The sequence below is a fragment of the Rhinolophus ferrumequinum genome, chromosome 7, assembly GCF_004115265.2.
Source record: "Rhinolophus ferrumequinum isolate MPI-CBG mRhiFer1 chromosome 7, mRhiFer1_v1.p, whole genome shotgun sequence".
Lineage (NCBI taxonomy): Eukaryota > Metazoa > Chordata > Mammalia > Chiroptera > Rhinolophidae > Rhinolophus > Rhinolophus ferrumequinum.
The window spans coordinates 22,790,373-22,811,736 of record NC_046290.1 but is presented as its reverse complement, the minus strand read 5'-3'; the positions used below and the strand labels follow the sequence as shown (position 1 = coordinate 22,811,736).

At 43.6% G+C, this 21,364-nt stretch overlaps 2 protein-coding genes across 2 annotated transcripts in view; both read right to left on the bottom strand.

Moving 5' to 3' along the window:
• The window catches only part of TTC23L (tetratricopeptide repeat domain 23 like), a 40,345-nt gene extending 27,585 nt beyond the window's left edge, over positions 1-12,760 (bottom strand). The window contains 6 exon segments of the mRNA XM_033110902.1: positions 6,255-6,378; positions 8,391-8,412; positions 9,748-9,802; positions 9,805-9,917; positions 11,629-11,703; positions 12,393-12,760. Coding sequence (XP_032966793.1) covers positions 6,255-6,378; positions 8,391-8,412; positions 9,748-9,802; positions 9,805-9,917; positions 11,629-11,703; positions 12,393-12,430 — 427 coding nt within the window. The 5' untranslated portion in view covers positions 12,431-12,760.
• Positions 12,761-18,939: 6,179 nt separating this feature from the next.
• Positions 18,940-21,364, bottom strand: part of RAI14 (retinoic acid induced 14) — a 52,339-nt gene continuing 49,914 nt past the window's right edge. Inside the window, 2 exon segments of the mRNA XM_033110008.1 lie at positions 18,940-19,637; positions 20,200-20,265. Of these exon segments, the coding sequence (XP_032965899.1) occupies positions 19,560-19,637; positions 20,200-20,265 (144 nt within the window). The 3' untranslated portion in view covers positions 18,940-19,559.

Sequence of the window (21,364 nt, the reverse complement as noted above, 5' to 3'; positions counted from 1 at the left end):
ACCAGCTTGCTGTTCTCTGCCTGCCCTTTGCTCGGCCAGCGAAGCACCACATCATTGGGATTAGCACGAGGTCAGCTTTTTATATCACCAACAGCCTTGTATATTCTGCTGTGCAAAGGCCTCAAATTCTCTCCGGTTACTGACTCCTGAACCCCATTCCAGCAAATGCTCCAGTTTTTAAAAAACTTCAAACTCTCTGGCTCCTTCCTCATTGCCAACAATCTTCCTGGGTCTCCTTGTTTTATAAAATTATCTTCATGTGACCTTCGCGCCATCTCTAGCTCTCCTCCCATTTCCCTCGTCCTTTCAGCACGTGGTACTTTCAATACGTCGGTATGTAGCTGATGAAATCCAGCCTGTTTCCCCTCATCCCTGGTATCCGGCTTCTGCTCCAACCATTCGGCAGAAACGATTCTTCTGAGGGCCCTGAAGAGCTCCTACTATACAAATCCAGTCAGTTTCTTGGTCCCCATCTCGCAGCAACATCTGACACGCTCAGCTGCGTGGCTTCTCCTCTTGGCTCCCAAGGCACTGTACCAACTCAGTCCTCCTTTTATAACTTTTCCCCGCTTTCTTTCGCCTCCCCCCCCCCACTCTGGTTCAAGTCATTGTTTCTCAGTCTAGTTGTGTAGGACACAGCTCCTTGGCCCATCTTGGTATCATGAGCCTTGCACTTCCCCTGGCAGAGGGGGTCGTCATTGGTTGGCCGCTCACAGCAGCTCACGGCAGCTCTTGCCAACCTCTGGCTGCTCTCTCGGCAGCCCAGCTCCAGGGAGAGCTGTTGTTCCCGATCCTCGCTGTAGAGGACGCAGCTCACTGGCCCATGTGGGAATCGAACCGGCAACTTTGGTGTTAGGAGCACGGCGCTCCAACCCCTGTCCTCCTTTATAAACCTCTTCCAATTGATTCTTTGCCAACTCTTTACGGGGTCCTTTGTTCCCTTCCACTAATGTGTCCATTTTCCAGGGTCTGTCTTTCAATTTCTTTCTTTTCTTCTCTTTCCCTTTCAGAAATTTTACAATTCCTACAACTTCAATCTTGGCCTCCATGCTTAGAATTTCCCATTTCCCCTCCCTAGTTCTGGTTTCCAATATTCCTCCATGTTTATGATTTTCCTTGTCTTCTCCCAACTTCTCATCCCAAATTTCTAGCACCAAGTAAAAATGTACTAGTGGATTTCTCCACTGCAATTCAAAATCAATATATCAAGAACTGGACCCACCACTGCTCTTCCTAGTCTACTTCCTTTTCTGACCTACTTATCTCTGAAAATCGTCCTTTAGGGGCCTGGAACTTCCTGGTCATCTTTGGGCCTCATTTTTCCTCAACTCCAAATCAAACATCATGTCCCGCCAATTCTTCCTTCACAGTCTTTTTTTCTAATGATCATTTTTGAATAGGGAATACAGTTCCATGGTTCAAAAGTTAGAATAACATAAAAAGGTAAATGTTAAAAGGTCTCAGTTCCAATCCTGTTCCTTTTCACCACACACACCTTCTAGATAACGTTTTTCTTTCTTTCTTGTGCATCCTTCAGTGTTTCTTCATGTGAATATACGCATAAGCATATACTCTCATTTCTCTCCCTCTTTCTTACGTGAAAAGAGGCCTATTGTAAATATCATCCAGCACTGTGCGTTCTCTTTCGCTTAAAGATGTATCCAGCAGGTCTTTCCGTAGCAGTATATGGAGCTTCCCTGTACTCTTTTAAAGCTGCATATATTCCAATTGTGTGATTAGTCCTCTAGTGATGGGTACACTTGGTTGTTTCCAATCTTTTACTATCAAAAACAATGCTGCAAAGAATAATCTTATCCATATGTTATTTTATAAGTGTGTATTTAGAAAAGAGTCCCAGAAGTTGGATTTCTGTGATAAACGTATCCGCCCATAATAGACTCTTCAATTCTTACCTGCTCACTCATTCCCCTGTCACGCACCTAGTTTTATACCTACATGACTGCGATAGCTTCCCTTCTAGCTATCTTTGCTAGATTGACCTTTCCCAAAGCACCCTTTGATTTATTCATCCCCCTGCTGGAAAATCTCCAACAGTCCTCCGTGTCTACCAAATAAATTCCAAATTCCTTAGACTGTTTTTAAAACCCACACGATCTGCCAGATGAAGCCACCTTTCCAGGTTCGTCTTACCAGTCCTAACCTCAGCTAGACAGCGTGCTGACTGCTTTCTGTACATATGCTGCACTTTCCTACCTCCATGCCTTTGCCCAGGCCTTGTTCTTCATCAGAAACACTCACCCCTTCTTCTACCTACCCCCGAATCTATCACTTCACACCTCAGCCAGAAATGATTTCACTCCACTTCCCCAAAGCCCTGAATTTTAATCAATTACATGGCATTTATCTGCCTTCTGGTGCCTTCTATCGTAGTCGTCTGTGTGTAGTTCACCTTCCACATGAGGTGGTCAGTTCTCTGAAGGCAAAGGCTGCGCCTTCTGTACCTTGTACGGAATTTCCCAGTGCTCTTCATGGAATGGCGCATATACACGTCTCATTAAACACTCACTGGAAGACTGTTTATTGAGAGACATCAGCCTTTTGGCTTGACTCCCCTCCCCCAGTGCTGGAAAAGTCTCAAGGGGAAATGAAGCCAGCAGGTCTGATGGCTGTAAAACACACGCATGTGCAGTAAGGTATGAACACACACACACACACCCTGCCCACACAGAAGGCTGGCTCACGAATTCTGCCCATTTTAAAGTAGTTGCAGGACCAACGACAACAAAAGTAAGTGGAGCTCAGCAAGCATTTCATCGCTCTTGAAGGTTTGTGATTTTTCAAAGCTTTAGTTGTTTCAGTCTATGGACCACAGACTCTTAAGAAAGTTAAAGTGAAGAGACGGGGTAAGTAAGGACTATAGCGGAAAGAAGAGGCACTGGGCTATCCTCAAGCAAAGGTCCTGATCATAACCTAGTCTAGAAAAACTCTAGGCCAGGCTTTAGAACGTTGGGGATCGATGCTGGGCACTGTTAAATTACGTGGCACTTCATCTAATCAGGAAGTTGTTTTGTCCAACTAGAAAAAAATACACACAAAAAAACCTTCCTTTACAGGAAAGCTTTTTCCCCCTCCCACCTACTACCCATATATGGTTCTCCATTTATATGGCAGAACAGTGAATTAGGGAAAAAAGGATGATGTTCCCACCATCGTTTGTGATGTGACGTGTTTATTTATCTTGACTCAGCTTAGAATCTAACCGGAAAAGCAAAACTCAAAGTCAGTTTGTGGCTATGCACGGAAGGGGTTGATTTTGAAGATGAGGGCCAACCTCCTTCCACAGACCGATGGGCAGGAATCGCTCCAGACAGAGGGAGGCAGCATCTGGCCTGCACTGTGTTCAGACAAATGTTCCCCTCAGAAGCTTCTGGTACCTTCCTCTCAGGTTCAAGTTGCCATCACCTAAGTCTGAATTTCAGCAAAAGTCTCATCGATAGTCTCCCTGAATCTGGGCTCTCCAGGGGCCCAAGGAACATACTCGCTGGTGCCAAACCAAGTGCCAGTGTGTCACCAATTGCCAAATCCATGGCTCTCTCTTTGGCCTTCACCTCATTTGACCTCTCTCTGCCATCTGAGACTTTTGAAACCATGTTGCACTTCTTTCTGAAACCCTTTCTCCATGGAAACTCTTGCTTCTATGACACAGACACAGCCCCTCCTGATTTGTCTATTTCCTTTGCTGGCTCTCCTTCGGCCACCCATTTCTAATGCTGTTATTCTCCAATCTTCTGTCTGCTGTCCTCTTTTCCTCTTCCTATTGACTTTTTCTAATCAGGCTCATCCATTCCTATGGCCTCAACTTCCTATGTGTTAATCTCCCCAAAAATGACATCTTTCCTGAGCTCTAGACCCACTTTTCAATTGTCTACTGAACAGCTCACCGTGGAGTTTCCATGGGTACCTCACAATGGCTGTGATGCAGCCTGTCTGAAACCAAACTCAGTAGCTTCTTCCCCTTTCACCCATCAACCTGCTCTGCCTCTTAGGTTCTCTATTGCAACTGATTGTCCAGGTCATTCCCTATTCAACTTCAGCTCTTCCATGAAGGTCACCAATTCCATACATTATTTCCTCTGCATTCCAAATGCCATAGCCTGTCCGTTCACTGATTATCACCTGGGAGGGATAATGGCCTAACTGATCTTCACCTCTACTTTTTCTACCTGTCCAACCCATGCTCTAATTTTTGGTGTTTTTTTTTTCATTCTAAAACATAAGCTTGATTATGTCACCACCTCACCTAAAACCTTTTAATACCTCCCCAAGCTCCCCGACACCTGGGCCCACGTTAACTTTCCAGTTCTGTTACCAGGCATGACCTGTCTGTCCTAAGGAAGGTGTTCTCTGTTCTACCGTAACCTCTTGGCTCCAGAGGACGTCTACAATGTTCTATGTAAGGAGTTTCATGTAGAATACCCTCCTTTCATCTCCTACTCCTCTGCTAACACATATGGAAAGCCATCTTTGTACTCTCTACCAATCCCCTCAAAATCGAGGGAAACTTGTAATCATCCTTCAAAGATAAGACAAGCAGCACCTTGTCTCTGCAGCCTTTCCTCACTTCCTCCCCCCATGGCAGAACCACTGATCTGCCTCACTTGCATCCTCCAGAACTTTGTCCCTGTTCTATGATGGTGCTATCACAAGACCCCTGTATGGTGCCAGGGGGCAGGGACCACTCATTCGTGTACGTAACCCCAGTACCTAGCACAGTGCCACCAGACTTGTAAGAGGGATTCTCTTATAAGTACTGCAGTGGCACATGGCTAAAGTTGACTCTTATCATGAAGACAACAAGTTTATGAGATCAGCCTGGCTGAAGTAGAGAGATTCCAAATAAGGGACAATGTAGCTCCACTAGGGGAAGATTTTGTTTTGCCGAGGGCGTTCCTGGTGTCCCTTAAATCTCAGACAAGTGGGCACCTGCTCTGCCAATAGGTGAGAACTCCCTCCTCTCCTTAGCCATGTCAGCCTTCCTCAGAACACAAAGGTGTGTTCCCGAGGCCTGAAAGGACCTCGCTGTGACACACAGCATCACTGTCCCCAATGTCAACCACTCATGGTCATGCCACATGAACAGCCAACGACTGTAAAGTTATACTAACAACATGAGCTCAAAAGGGCCCAAGGAGCCCTAAGGAGGAACACATGTTCTGAGGTTAATACCTGAAAAGTGAATTCAATTTAACTTTTTCAAAAGTTCAGATTTCTGCTACCTCTGGCCCAGGTATATTGGTTCCCTTTCCTTGCAGCCCTTAAATCTCTGAAGCCCTTAAATCACTTAACTTGTACTCTAAGTTAGGCCCCACCGAAGGACTCGGGTGCAAGGGGGACTTGAAAAAGTCCTAGGTCACTGGCTCGCTTTTATCAAGCAGTAACATTTGCTGATCCATACTGTGTACCAGGGATGTGCTAGGTCAAATGAGAGCTAGTCCCTGTGTTCAGGGAGCTTCTATTCCAGAGGCAGAGGCGTTTAAACAAAGCACAAGAGTACAGTACAATGAGTTCCCTGGTCGAAGTGTAGGCAGTCCATGCCTGGGGACAGAACTGGCCCAGGGCAGAGCCTTGAGCTGGCCATGTCCTGGGTTCCAGAAATGTGCTCTTGCCTCAGTCAGTCTATCAACCAGTATTTATTGAGCCTCTACTGCAAAGTTCCTGCCCTCGTGGAAGTTATGCTTGGGTTTCAGTTTTAGCAAACGGATTTCTAACTTGCTCTTCTGTACCAGAAGCACCATTTCTCTAGGCTGAGGTCTCTGTCTTTCTCTCAGCCAGACCTTCCAGAAACTTGAGTTCTGTCCTTGAAATTCAAGTCCTATTATTGGGTCTGCCTCCCTGGTGGTGAGTGCACCTATCTGCCTGTCCTCCCCCAGTTGACCTGTGGCTGGAAACTCTGATATTATCCTTTGCCCACTGTGCCTCAGTGTTCTCCTCGATAAACTACAGGCAATATCAGTATCTCTTTCCAAAAAATATTGTAAGGACTAAAAGAAACTAGCTTGTCATGTGCTAAGTACTCAATAAATTAACTATCATCATCATCAGTATCACCTTTATTTCTAAGACACCTGCCACTCTGTCTGCCTCATCCTTGGACCTTCCCTCCTCTTGATGAGGTGAGAGTTGGGGACAGGAAGTGCCCCACCCCAGGCATCCCCACCCCACTGTGGTTGTGTGTGAGCTCAGTTCGGCCCTCATAGGCTGGCCCCCCAGACCCAGCTGGGGAGACCAAGTACCTCGGAGTGTCAGGTAGCCATAAGCCAGACTGGCCAAAGCCTGTGCACACTTCCAGTGTTCTTCCCCAAAAGTAATCCGAGAAAGGATGACACAGCGAATCAGCTCCTTGTTTGCTTGGGTATTCTGCAGAGAATAAACAAGTCATTATGCTTTCTGGAAAGGAGGAAAAGCTCCAGCCCATGCTCTGATCACTGGAAAGGACTGAATTCATCTATTATCTTTTCTCTTCTCTTTCCTTCCATACCACGTCAATCCATCAAGTCCTATTGGTTCCACCTTATTCCTATATCCTAAAACTAAGCTCTTCTCTTCATTCCTGCCATGAGCACCTAATTCAAACCACCCTTATCTTTTACTCAGTTGACCACAACAGCCCGTCCTAACTGCTTCACTCTCGCTTACCGTAGTCTACTTTCTACATCATAGCCAGAGTGACTTCTTTTAACCTTTTATTATGAAAAACTTCAGCAATATACAAGACTAGCACAGAGAATGACTCACTTGGCTTCATCAGGTATCTGCTCATGGTCAAACTTGTTTCATATCTATGTTTGTCATCTGCCTCAATTATTTTGAAGCAAATCAAAGATACACAATCATTTCATATTCCACAAGTATCTCCAAAAACTAGTTAGAATTATAACCACAAATTATAATCTCACTGAAATATTAGTAATTCCTTAATATTAAATATCTATCCTCATAAATCAATAATTACCTTATAAATGTAACATTTACCATTGTCTATACATTGAGATCAATCTCCTGAGTCTCTTTGATCTATGGGTTCCACCTCCCTTTCTAATTCTTTTTCTTGCAAATTGTTTGTTAAAGAAATTGGGTCATTTGGTTTATAGTGCTTCCCAAATATGTAAATTTTGTTGACTGCATCCTTATGGTGTCACTCAGTATGGCCCACCAGTCTCTGCTCTACCTTTATATTGGTAGTTAGATTTAGAAATTTGGTTAGCTTTCACTTATTTATTTTTTAAGCAAAATTACTACACAGGTTCTCACATGTTCTTCTATCAGAAGACATCTAATATCTAGTTGTCTCTTTTTCTGATTATTGGCACAAGTACATAAATTAATTCATAAAGGATCGTAAAAAATGCAGATATCCTAATTCCATCATTCTTTCTTCATATATTAGCTGGAATAATTCTATAAAGAGAAATCTCCCCTCATCTCCTCTTTGGTAACCCAATAGTACAATTCATATCAGGAGAGGATACATGATTTATTCTTTCCCTTTATTTATCAGCTTTCAAAACAATGAGTTTGTTAAACAGATTTGATGTTCCTGAACATGGCAAACTGATTTCTAACTCAGGGTTTTCCACCTCCTTCCCCGCCCCCTGCTTGGGACATTTTTATGTGTCATCCACTCTCTCATTTCATTTCTATTTTGTTTTTCTATTTTGTTCACCTCACAGTGGCCACCTCATCTAAAACAGACTCTCACCCCATCAATTACTGTCCCATTACCTATTTTTTTCCTTCATGGCACTTACCTCTCTCTGATACTGTATGAACTATTATTTTTTGCTTGTTGTGTATTATCTGTCTCCCCAAATAAAAGATAAGTTCCTTGAGGACAGAATTTTATTCCTCATGTTCACTACTGTATGCCCAGTGCACAGAGGAGATACTCATTCAATAATATTTGCTGAATAAGTCACCTCTCTATTTTAGTAAAGAGAGGGATAGGGTGGGGAAAGACCCCCCACCCCTACAGAACTGAATAGGCAGAGCGCTCTAAGAAATCGCAGAATTCCATCTTCAAGTCACAGGTGTCAGCGACTTACAAACATCGTCATTTACTAACTGCACTAATTGTCAAAGTCGGGCATTTGTTTCCTGGTGAGGTGAAAACATCACTTCAAAGAATCAAAGGCTGGAGTTACAGCCCTGCCTCCAATGTTTACTATTTGCGTTGCTTTGAGCAAGATCACCCTGAGTCCCAGCTTCTTCTTCTATTTGGAAACCTATGCCATCTCTTATGAGAAAAATGAGTCAGCATCAAAATGATCCAAACTTGTTCAGTGTTATCGAAATATAATCCATTTACAGGTTAATATACAGGTACAGTACTCCAAGGACTGCACCCTCCTGATCTCTGTTTCCTCCCTAACCTGATGCTTTGCCTGCTCCCAGCTCAAATACCCAGATGCAAACAATATTAGAGGGCATTTCCTCTGACACTTTTTAAAAATATCCATTCAGTCAGGATTTTTGAGTTCTCCATGGGCTGACTACCGTACATACTAAATTCTATTTTGAGGAAAAATATAACAGCATGAAAAAAATCACTGGAATGGGAGTCCAAAGCTTTGAGTTCTGTCCTGTTTCTGGACATTCTGTATGCATCCATCCCCCACTTCCTGCCCGGGGAAACTGAGACACCCAATGTCGGCTCTAGAGGTCAACCCAGCACAGCTGCCACTGAGGGCCACCCGCCAGCCCCTCAGGACTGTGAGTACTTGGGCTGGGCTAGATTTAACTCCTACATTTAAATCTGTCATTATCCAAATTAGCCAAGGAGGTGTCAAGCCTTAAAAGCCTCCATAGCAAATGGTACTTGTCTTTCTACAAGTGACCATTCTAGTCCAGATTTATGAAAGTCTAAGGGGTCCAGACCAGGATGAATGTCCTTTGCAAGTTCTCTGAGTAATGTACAGAGGTAAATGGACAGATGTATCCACGTAGGGAGGTATCAGCTTCTATCATCTGCCCCTGAAGTGCCTCTCAGCGTTTCCTAAGCCATCTGCACACCATTTTTGCACAGGTATACTTTAAGATCATTTTTCTGCTTGGCCAGGAATGGTCAGAAAGTCCTCTGTTGATAAACCAGGCTGTGGGAGCAGGCCAGCACCGCATTCTAATAATGAGGGTCACTGTCATGCTGTCTCGGCTCCTGGAGTTTGAACACTCCTGCTAAACACTTGCTCTGAGGTCCTAGCTCCCAAGTCCTTGCCTCACTCATAAAAGTCCAGAGGTCCGGATTCACGACCCCTGCTGTTCCCTCCCACTTCTGGAATTTTGGTTTGTTATGATTCCATTGTACTTACAGGCATCTTACTGGATCCTGGCCAGGCCTGAGCCTAGACTGCCTGGCTATCCTTGTTCTCAGGCCCGTGCCTCACTACCCTGGCCTTCTTCTTACCCAAGAAATATCATCCTGAAGTCTTTCAGGATAAATGAAAACAAGCTTTTTAGTTAAAGAAAATCAAACAGCAATACGAAGAGCTAAACAGTACCTTTTAAAGTCAGGAGCACAACTTCTCCCAGGAAGCATGCACAGTGACCATTGTGGAACCCAAAGGTAGGCTGTACCCAACTCTGCTCTGCTTGGTTTTCTCCTACTTATAGAGAAATTGCAGCACCTTCCTCTATTTCATATGCTTCGCTCTGCAGTTTAGGCAGAACTTCTCTAAACACGGACATATTTTTTAAATGAAAACTAAAACCTAGTGAGTTTTTTTCTTTTACCATTTTTCCTTAATCAGCTGAGCTGTTTTCTTCTGCGACTGGACTAATTTCTCTCTGGAAGAGACATGCAGTCTATGGTCTTCTCCTTGGCTTTAGTGTCTTCTTCACTCTCCAGACCACTAGTGGGATGCAACTCCTCTGTTTGCTGGTGTGCTGGGATCTTGGTTTGGCTGAAGGGGAATGAGAAGGGAAGAAGAGAGTGGGAGGTCACGTGGTGGGACCAGAGAGGGACATGGAGTCAGATTTGACCTTTGAGTATCTCAAACAAGGTAAAATTGAAGGACATAGCCAGCCCTCCCAACTGGAGGCTAGGGATAAGATTTCTAAAATAAACTTGAAGGAATAAAGCTGGGTGGTAAATTCATGTCACACACAAAGCCCAGCATTAGATAGCAAGGTGGTGATTCAAATTAAACAGATTTGGTGAATCACCCACCTGTCAGTCACAGCTCCGCTGCCTACTAACCATATGACTCTAAACAAGTTATTACTTAATTTGCTTTCTATAAATGAGGTCAATATGAATACCTACCTGATGAGGTTATGGGATTATATCAGATAATAGTCATTAATCACTTAGCATCGTACCTGCTATTTAGTAAGTGCTCTTGAAACATTAGTTATTATTATTTTATTAGCTCCATGACTTGAGGGTATTGAATTGGAAGATCTCACGGTCCTTCATGTTCTAAAGTTCTGATCCAAACCAGGAAAGAAAATGGATATAATGAACTAAAGTAAAGGGAACTAACGCTTTGAGGCTAGACTTCACATGTCCTCCTTCATATTTCTTAAAAGCTTCACTATGTAGTTGCCAACTAACTAAAGAGGATACTGTGCCACCAAGGAGAGAGGAGGAAACCCACACTGAGTCAAGTGCAGATTCAGAAGAGAAATGGCCCACTCAATTGTGCTAGAAATAAATGCATTGAGAAAGAGCTGAGTGGGTTGGAAATCTTCCCGTCTCCCTCCCTCTCTCTCTCCTCTCTCGTCTCTCTCTCTCTCTCACACACACACACACACACACAACATAGATCTCTGACTTCAATCCTGAACATAATTATAAATGGGTAATTGCAATGGTAATGATAAAAGTCAAAAGAGTTAATTTATAAAACAAGAGGTATCCATAGCCTAACATTACCAGAAAAAATCAATAAATGATCCAGAAGAAACAGAATTCTGAGATGTTAAAAGCAACAACAGAAATTTTAATGAATTATAATTAAGCCCCCCAAAGAAATCACCTTTGTATTCACAATAGCTTTTAAAAATTCAACCACTGCAGTTTTAATATAAAATGTATCTTCATTTTCCACTGATTAGGTAAGTAATGATTGTTCACTGTAAAAAAAAAAAAAAAAGAAGAGAGAGAGAAAATTCAGAAAGAAAAATCAGTGTCAGTGTAATCTTTTTTTTTTTAAAGATTTTATTGGGGAAGGGAAACAGGACTTTATTGGGGAACAGTGTGTACTTCCAGGCCTTTTTTTTCCCAAGTTGTTGTCCTTTCAATCTTAGTTGTGGAGGGCACAGCTCAGCTCCAGGTCCAGTTGCCGTTTCTAGTTGCAGGGGGCACAGCCCACCATCCCTTGCCGGAGTCGAACCGGCAACCTTGTGGTTAAGAGCCCACTGGCCCATGTGGGAATCGAACTGGCAGCCTTTGGAGTTAGGAGCATGGAGCTCTAACCGCCTGAGCCCCCGGGCCGGCCCTCAAGTGTAATCTTTTACACCACGTTTGAAAAATGACATGGTACTATCCATCCAGTCCTGTTCTAAACAGCACATCTAGGGCAGTCTGGCAAACCAGGTTTGCCTTAAGTGGGAGGTCCCAGTGTTTCAGGCCAGTGAGTGGGTGTGATGTCAAGGATCCGAGGTACTTACAGATGGAAGCAGAAGTCCCACTCAGTATCATTGCTGACAGTTGGGATTCGGATGGGGCTAGCTCGCATCTTCTTCCTACCAAGAATCACATGTGAGGTCAGCATTGGAAGAAAAGGCTTAGAAGTCTGTTCTATTTTCCCTCTGTGGATGCTATTAACATTAAACTGAAACTGCCCAAATATATAACCCATACTAATCCACAAACAGACTATGCACATTCATGTATGGAGACCCCTGGAAAGCAGAAATTAAAGACATTTGTCAAATTCAATCTCTGATTTAAATTTCTTTCCCTTGATTCCTACTCCACATTACTTCCAAAATCCCCTCTTTTTTCCCCCTTAAAGCCAGCACATTTACAGCTCCTGAATCATCAAAACCATATATGGTCATCTATTCAAGTCAGATAGTTTTTGCAAATATGAGAGCAAGATGTGCCCAAGCAGAGCAGCAGCTCTTGGTGCTAATGAAGTAGGCCAGTGTATTAGTTACTTCTCCTTGTCGGTATGGCCATCCAGTATTTAATAGGAGGTCCTAGTTAAGGAGCTAGAACATGTGTCTGTTTGGGTTGCCACTGTTAGCTGATGGGGGAAATAGTTAAAATTCATGAAAAAAAATTGATTTATCATTGCTTTTGAAATTCAACTCTCATGGCTATCCCAATCCCTTAAATCAAATTCATATCGAATGCAGTTATTCACTGAACATTAACACCCACCAAATAGCTCCTCATTTCACGGGGCATAATGTCCCTCATTCCCAACCTGAGCCTTGCGTAGCTCTGACTCAGGCTCCAGAACATCCACAATCCAAAAACCAGAAGGGAAGATTCACTGATTCTCTTGCTAAGCTCTACTTTCCAACCTATGGCCAGAGCGAAGGGTTTTGATTTCTCAAACTCCCAAATTTTGTTCTACGAGGTTCCACCTGGTCCTGAATTTTAACACTAACTATGGCCCCTCTCTCAAGGGCAAATCGCTTGCTTCTTTCCGCAGTTGTTTCGCTGTCATTTGGAAAACCGTCACGCAACAGCCCCAGCATCATCCGAGCTTCCCCAGGCTTCTTCTCGTGGGCACCGCCGCACAGACTCCAGACGGAAGACCAGGCGAGGCGGCAGCAAGGCCGGCCTCGCGCCGCGTACCTGGCGGAGAGCAGAGAAACCACGCCCCGGAAGTGGCCTTCGCGTCTCGCTCAGCCGGGCAGCTCGGCTTCGCCGGGCGGCGTCCGTGTCCCGGCCTGGAAGGACCTCGTTCAGGGCGCCTCACGGGTGTCTTGCGGAAGCGAGACGCTCTGCGAGGTCGGCCTTCAGCACTGGCCGCCGGGCTTCCGGCCTGGGAGACAATGGGGTTGCTAGGAAACGGAACGCTGAGGCTAGAACGGGAGTGTCGGCGCCTGTAGCCATGGCGACGCGGAGCATTGACGACCCGTTGGAATCCCCCGGCCGCTGTGGCCAACCGCAGCGCCCACCGCACCCTGGGCTTTCCGGTCCCGCGGGCGTGACACAGGCGACCTCAGCCCCAGCCCCACACTTCCTTCTCCTGCGGTTGAATTGTCCACTTTTTCTGAAAGGAACTTTATCCCTCGGAGATGAAGACGCAGGAAGAGGAGATAAATCCCATCCAAGGACCGAAAGGAGCGCCGGGCTCCACGACCCTACCTATTGCGATGTACCGGACTGAGTTGGACGACACCCTGAGCCGCCCGCGCGCCCCTCCCCGCACGCTGCACCCCTTAAGTTCCCCCGGTATCTGGCTCTCTGGACCCGGGAGCAAAAGCTCGGATGTAACTTGACGGTGATGGCACCGTCTGTGTTGCCTTTCCCAGTAAGATTTGAGCTATGCGTCGTTAGGACAGCGGAGTGCAAGAAGTGCGTAGCATAAGAAATGGACCACTAGTTCTGCTAATGGTAGGAGTTCGGAAAATATTTTCGAGTCACATTTGCAAAGACCACATAGCCATAAGTTATGCAGCCATATATTCTTATACCACCCCTCTTCAGTGGCCCTAAATATACATAGTGGTAACAATAATTCAGGTCTGACAGGTGCAAGGGCAATTGTGGACGATACCCAAACGAACAGCACCGGCTCCAGCAGCCTGGTGTTTAAGGGTGTTCTCGGGAACACTACAATGAATTAAGGGCCTGTGACAAGTCAAGTTGGAGCTGGTATGTCCCTCTCATTTTCAAAAAAGAGCAGGCTCAATTGAGAGAGAAGGAAAATATTTACTAGGAACTTGAACAGTGGTGTTTGCATTTCGTGTTTGTTCTTTCCAGCTCTAAGGCTGAAGTTCAATTGCTATTGATCCAAGACTGCCAAGATATCTAGCCTTTCTGGAGTTAGAATGGAGGAGCTATTTCAGTGAGTTGCTTAAATGTATCTTAATAAAACCTGGATGGCCTATCAGCTTAAGGTTTAAATCTGTACTTCAAGCTCCTGAGGCAAAATTTTAGACAGATCCCATGCTCTTTATTTTCTGTGTCCAAAGAGAATTCTCAGCATGGAACAACAATGAGAGCAATGAACTTCAAAATGCCAGGGCTTTGTTTTTGGCTCTGTGGGCAAACCCTAGCCCATGGATTTCAGTCTTCTTGCCTGTAAAGTGAGAATATTTGCACGTGTTGCTTTCTAAAACTTTTCCCAAGTCCACGATTTTGTAAGGGTAAACTGCAGGTTTTTGTGATTGATTAAAAAAAAAAAAAAAAAGAACGGCCTCCTGTTCTCTAATGCCTATTTCCTTAACACCTTGTTAATTAATCTTCATCTAATTGAAAAGTTTCAGTGTTCTGTCATTCTAGGAAATGACCATGAGGCTGTTTCTAAGTGTATTAAATGTAACTTCTCTTTCCTGAACACTTGCTTGTGCCTGTAATTGTGAAGGGAAGTGCGGTACCAGGGCAGACGCTGAATTCCCACTCCTAAAGCTGACATTCTGGTTCCACCTCCATTTAATTAGCTCTGATCAGAAGCACTTTGCCCTCATCTGTAAAATCAGAAATCAAGTTAAAAGAATTTTAAAGACTCTTAGAATGTCAAACCTCTGTGATATTCTTTCCTTGCCATCTTAATTAATCCTGTCCCCAGTGTAAACCTTAGTTGTAGTAAATGTACTTTAGGTTTGTTCACTAACTCTGGAATGAGATGCAAGTAATCTGGATGGACAGTGTGTTTACAGCGTGTTCATTCACAACTCTTCCCTTGATCCTGAGGTAGAAGAGGTAAGCATTGCTACTGTGGAAATCACAGAGGAAACGTGTAGAGGGTACTTCTAGACTCTTCCAACCCCAAATCAAATGTGATTATTCCAGATTATTCCAATCCCAGGAACTGTGACATTTAAGAAGAAAATCTAAATAAACTTTCTCTGAGACTGTGTAATTTCTTAGAACACATTTATAACCTCTCAAGACTGGGTTAGTGTTGGGTTGCAGCCTCCTTGGGTGCTTCCTGAGTGTCATCTGTAACTGACCCCCATCCCCAGAGGGCAGGAAGAGAACCAAAGGAAAAGACAGACGACTCCAGATTAGTAGGTGGCCCGTTTAATACGCAAGGGAATTTATGAGGCATGTCTTGGGCAACCACGGATAGATTTCTGCACCCACCCACCAAACCTTAAAAGTTTATATAGAACCCTTACCTGGGTTCACATCCACAGGAAGCCTTAACAGGGTTTAGTCACGTACCCAGTTCAGGTAGTTTTATTACATTTGTATCTCAAGGCTGGACCCTTGGAGCAGCTTCTGGGAGCAGGGAAGGCAAGCAGAGTGCACATTCCGAAGCACAGATGGGCTGAGGAGCCTCCGATTGCCCAGGTCCCCTCCAGGGTTACACTGGTGGGCACATCTTGATGACCTCACCCAACAGATGCCTTATTTTTGAGTCCCCATAGTGTGCCCTCTACAATCTCAAGACACTCAGAACTATATTGGCACTCTGCTTACTTGTGAGTTTCTCACACTCCATGCATCTCTCCAGAAATACCTATTGAATACCTACTATGGGCTCCATACTGTTCTAAGAATTAGGGAAGCAACAATGAACCGACAAAGATTTTGCTCCCGTGGAGCTTTTATTCTCCTAAGTGAAAAACATAGGGCTGTTACAAAACAATATGACATCTCTGCAAGTTAGAAAAAGACCATATGCTTAGAGAACAGGCAGCAACTTCTGTGAATTAGGAAAAACCTCTTCCTCCCACCAGACTCAGGCCCCTGCTTTGGGAACAGAGAGTAGACTGGCTTTCAGGACTCTCTTCCTCCCTCAGCTGGGTGAACCACCTTACATGTAAATGACAAATTATGTGGAGGAAAATAAAGCCAGATAAGGGATATAGAAAGTTATGGGTGGGTGGGGGGAGGGGGTGTGCTAGCATATACAGTGTAGTAAAAGAGGGCTTCTCTGACAAAGTGGTATTGAGCAGAGACCTCAAGGAAATAAGGGAGCAAATCATGCAGAAGGCTGGAAGAACATTGTTAAAGGCAAGTGCAAAGGCCCTGAGGCAGGCGCAAGCTTCACAGGTTTTTTTCTTGCCTTTTCCAGCTTCTACAGACTCCCTTCATTCCTTGGTTTACGGCCTCTTCCTCTATCCTTAGAGTCAGAACTGTAGCATCTTTAAAACTGACTCCACTTTAAAACTCTCCTGATTACATCAGGCCCACGTGCATAACCCAGGATAATTTTATTTTAAGGTCAGCTGATTAAGAACCTTGATTCAATCTGCAAACTTAATTCTCCATTGCCCTATAACATAAAACATTCACAGATTCTGGGAATTAGGACGGGGACATCTTGCGGGTGGGTGGGGGAGGTTATTCTGCCTACCAGAGGGTTTAACCTGACTTAAATGCATAGGTTTAAAAATATCTGGAGGTGACACCTAGGGAGCCCTTACTACCTATCTCTTCTCCTGTTAAAATCTCACATTATTTGGCTGTGTTTTCCTTTCTCTTCCCAACACGTCCTCCATTTATAATCAAGTACATTCAGCCACAGTTCTTGAATATAGTTTCTTCCCATTTTAGGACCTGATTTATAATGAATATGCAGAAATGTCTTTTCTTCTGTTTCTCTCACCTCCCATCTCTTGGGGATTTACTCCTCAGAGGAGACTTTCCATCTGCCGGAACCCACATTGATTGCTCCTTCAACCAGCTCGTCAATGGCCCACTTATGGCGGCCATCAGAGTTAAGCTGTCATCTTTTGTCACAAATATGCCACACACTCCCATAATGCTCGACAGTTCTCTGCCCTGAGCTGGTGAACTGAAATTGCTCCTTTGCTAATGCCTGGCTCTGTTGCTTTTTACCCCCTCATTCTTTGTCCTGCAGTTTGCCTGTTAACTTTGCTCAAAAAGCATCATCCCCATCTTTGCTGGACAGTTTCTGCTGCTGTCAGCTCCCAACATTCCACAGTTGTGCCACATTGCAATATGTTGTGCTGCAACATGTTCTGGGAGCATTTTCCCCACACAGCATATCATGTGTTTATCTTAAGATGGGTAGGTTTAATTATTAAAAGCTTTGGAGTCTGTGTTAGGTTTATGTAAGGAAAACAAATCAATGACTCTTAACCAATGTGAAGAAAAAGGCCATTCTTTCTCACTCACTGTGATGACATATCTACTATTCTACTTTTTATTTCTCTGCATTTTCGAATCACATGATGGAAGCTAGTGTGAAAATGGGGAACTTGAAAATTATCCAAACAATCTTCATGTACGCATAAAGACATTTATAGATAGGATAGTCAATGCATCATTGTTAGGGTTGAAAAATACTGGAAAACAGATGAAATGCCCACTGATGAGGAACTAGTTAAATAAAAAATAGCACAATCATACCATGAATTATGCAGCACTTAAACAGAGTGAGATGTGTGTGCAGACAGAGGACAATCTCTAAGATATTTTAAATGGAAAAGTAAGGTCCAGAAGACAATATAAAGGTGTGCTTCCATATTTAAGTGGAAAGTAAAGTACATGCCTACATGTACATATTCGCACAGGCTATCTCAGGTCACCCAAGACACTGAATAGCTGTTGACTACAGGAAGGAAACTAAGGGTTGGGAGTAACACCAAAATCAACAACAGAGATGCAAAATGAAACAAAAGTTTATTTTTTGCAATACTTGCCGTAAATTACAAAAGCAAAATGCTAAACTACAGCATATAACTTTTCAATATTTAACCAGAGTACTTGTAATAAATATGCATCCTGAAACAAGATAAAAGGCTACAATTTGTCAAGCATCCTACAAAATTTCTCAAGTTTTATACTCTGCAGCATTTCTGTGCGGGGACAGAAGGGGGGTGTTATATGTTTTCTTAAGTGCTGCGACAAAAAGTCCTTTCACATTTCTTTGGAGCATTTTCGAAATCGCTTAACTATAAACAACTTAAGAAAAGTAACACCAAGCTTGAAAGCCGTTTTTGCTTTGCTGTCACTGGTCCTCATCCAATACAGATTAACACATCATCCAATACAGCCAAGCACCCTCTGAGCCCAGGCAGCCCTGTGGTACGTGGGCCCTGTCAGAGCAGGCCTACACTTTCAATTACATACTTTGGAGATTTCTGTATTCTGTTTACATCCCTCAATAAGATCAATGTGGTAAGGGAAGCTGCAAGCAAGTTAGAAACATTTTTAACTTTAAAGTGAACAGAAATATTTTCCCCTAAGACCTTTGCTATGCACCATAATGTTGACAAGATCAGGTTTTTTAGGTTCAACATGGAAAAACTGATTGGTACTAACAGTTCTTCCAGAGATAGTTTATGGGTACTGGTAGAGAGCTGGGGTACTCAAAATTATTCAATGGGTAATAAAGCATTTACTATATTTAGAAATGTGCCATAGTTCTGAGGGCACAATGGCAGAAAATCTAGGGGTATTGATGGCAGCTTATACTGAGTATGGAATACATAACTACCTTTTGCTATAGCTGAAAACTTGGAGAAAAAAGTTATATTTTTAAAAAGTCTTAAGCATGGTTACCTAAAAAATATTTTGTTAATATAGTCTAATGTGAATTTCACCTATTTAGGGGTTTAGATATGAAAACATCTTTAAGAGCCAATAAAAATATTGTAGACAAAAAAACACCTTTAAAAAAATTGAGGTTAAGAACTATGAGGCATTTCTTTTGGCTGTAAACATGCAGTTTACTGTCCCTTGTTGAAACACAAATGTTTGGATTTCCTGAGCTTCAGGGGTAATAGCAGGAGGCAAGTTTGCATAGAAAATTTGCAGTATGTCAACGAGTTACTTAAAAAACTTTTAAGAACAATTCGCTTTTGTTTTTAAGCTTCATATTTTAGTTAGTAGTGCTCATCAAACTAAGGTTGACAAGCAGAACAATTAGATATATAAGGCAGAGGGGGAAAAAAGATGGAATTAGAGTTTTCAAATCCACAGGATATCACGATAAAGGGTCTTAAGAACGCACCGCATAACTAGTGACACACTAATTTGGTTAGAAGTCAAATCATGTCTTGGGATTGGAAACCAAAAGGCAAAAAGAGCCCTCCTGTACTAATGGCACAGCCAGAGTGTAGAAACTGAAGCAGCATTTACTACACGGAGGTGTCAACTAATCACTCAGTGATGACGAAGCCACACAGCCGGTCAGGTACCGAGGAGGGTGCCCGTCCACCAGCACCAGGGCCAGACTCCTGGGCACGGCTGATCCCAGCTCTAGAATCTGAAGGAATGACAGCGCCTTTCACCTCTGCTGGTTTAAAGTCTCTAAGCAGTTCCGAGGAGGACAGTTTCTCCTGGGACCAGTCCTCAGAAAGAAGCCTTTGGAAAGGGAAGAAGCTATGCTAGGTCACGGGACACACCACGAATGAGAACAATGGCAGTGGTCGCCAACAACTCCGGATCTAACACAAAGATGGAGAGCAAGGGGCAGTGTCCTGCCAAGGAATCCACTCTACTTCTTCTGGGACTGGTTTTTACACATGGTAAGAATTTGCTTCAGTACTTTCTGGACATCTTCATCCATCTGGCCCTAGGAAATCCAAAGAAAGACACTCATTAGAACCGAAGTTCAGTCCTGGCACTGTCTCCCAAGGGAATGAGATGGCTGGCTGGGACGAAGCCCTCGGCTTTCTGCCCTGATCTTCCAAAGGAATGTTAGCCCTGTCAACTCACACATTTCAAAGACGGGGCCCTGCTCTTTTCCCTCTGGAGGATGATGAGCCTGGGTCTACCCGAGCCCCCACCAAAGGGTTTGCAAACGTGAGCCCAGCCAGCCAAACTGCCAACAGTCGCAGGGATGACATAGTGCTGATGGCTCTGAGAATACTGGCATGCCTGGAAAATAAAGCCTGGGCTCCTGCTTCTGATGTGGGGGCAACAGCCATGTGCTCCTTCATTTCTCAGCAAGTGACGAGGCTGATCTCAGCAAACAGCACACGGGTTTCCAGGCAAAAAGCATTTTAAAGCTTTCCAGTGGAAGGAATTCTCCTCAAATTCTCATTTGTTCTACTACTTTAGTGATGGGAGTTTGGGCAACATCTGCTGCAGCATTTCTTTAGGATACCCAGGTACTTCCCAAGGTGTTACCATACCTGCACAGCGTACAGAAGATGCATCCTGTAAACAGATACGACCTCCTGGTGTTGTTTCTTGCATTCCTAGAATGAGATCATTTGACTTTGTTACAGAACTTTAAAAAAACAAAACACTATGAGAAAGCTGCGATACCCAAGCAGCTTTCTGATCTGAGAATGATACCCAAGCGATTCCCTCTACCAAATGCTGGCATATAAAGCTTTTAAAATTGTGGGCTCATTGGCTGTGTATTTCTGAAAACTTGCCAAAATTCTTAGGGAAAAAAATTACCTATGTGATATTTTGGTACGTCAGCTCTCGAAAATTCATGTTAGAAGTAGTTATTATAATCCCAAATTTGTTGCAAAAATTATATGTATACATACTTATGCAAATACACAGATACATTCACACAATGTAAATAGTATAAGGAAATAGATCAAATGAAAAAGTGATTGTCTCTGACTGGTTGAATTATGGGCGATTCTTATTTCTAGGGACTTTTTCAGAGTTTTCTGTACTTTCCAACTTTTCTACAATGACCAAATATGTATTAATTGAATTTTTTAAAAATCTATTCTTTGAAAGGGAGAGAGGGATTACCCACTATATAGCCAGTGTTGCACATACCCAGGGACTTCATTTGTGTAGCTGTGAGTGTACCAAGAAGGTGAGCAGAGCGTGGCACCAATCTCAGTGCAGTGGGCCCTCAATGCTTTTAGTGCCTTGTTGAGCTATTCTTCCAGTTCCTCTCAGTGACTGTTTCAAGCATCTTCATTCAGCTCTTAAATTTTCTAAGAGGCCTTTCCCCCTATTTCAAGATGAAAACTGAGACTATCATTATGGATGACTTCAAAAATCTACCAAAACATCCATCAATACCCATTCTCCCCTCCTTCCTATTCAAGGACAGCCTTTGAAACCTCAAGCCTTGGAAGTTCACGCCATTAGAAGCTTTGCTTGGAAACTCTCTCAGTGTTCTTTCCTCCATGTTTTGGTGACTGCACTATCATTTATGACTTTAATCTTCTGGTCACCGCCTTCCTTTCCATCCCTGTTTCTGTTATCATTGGGTTGACTGCAATTTCCACACAGGTGAGCCATCGAATACTGGGCCTCTCAGTTCCTCAACTGCAGCTTCAAGGACTTGCTCCTCATCCTCCCGGCCACTCACTCCCGTGG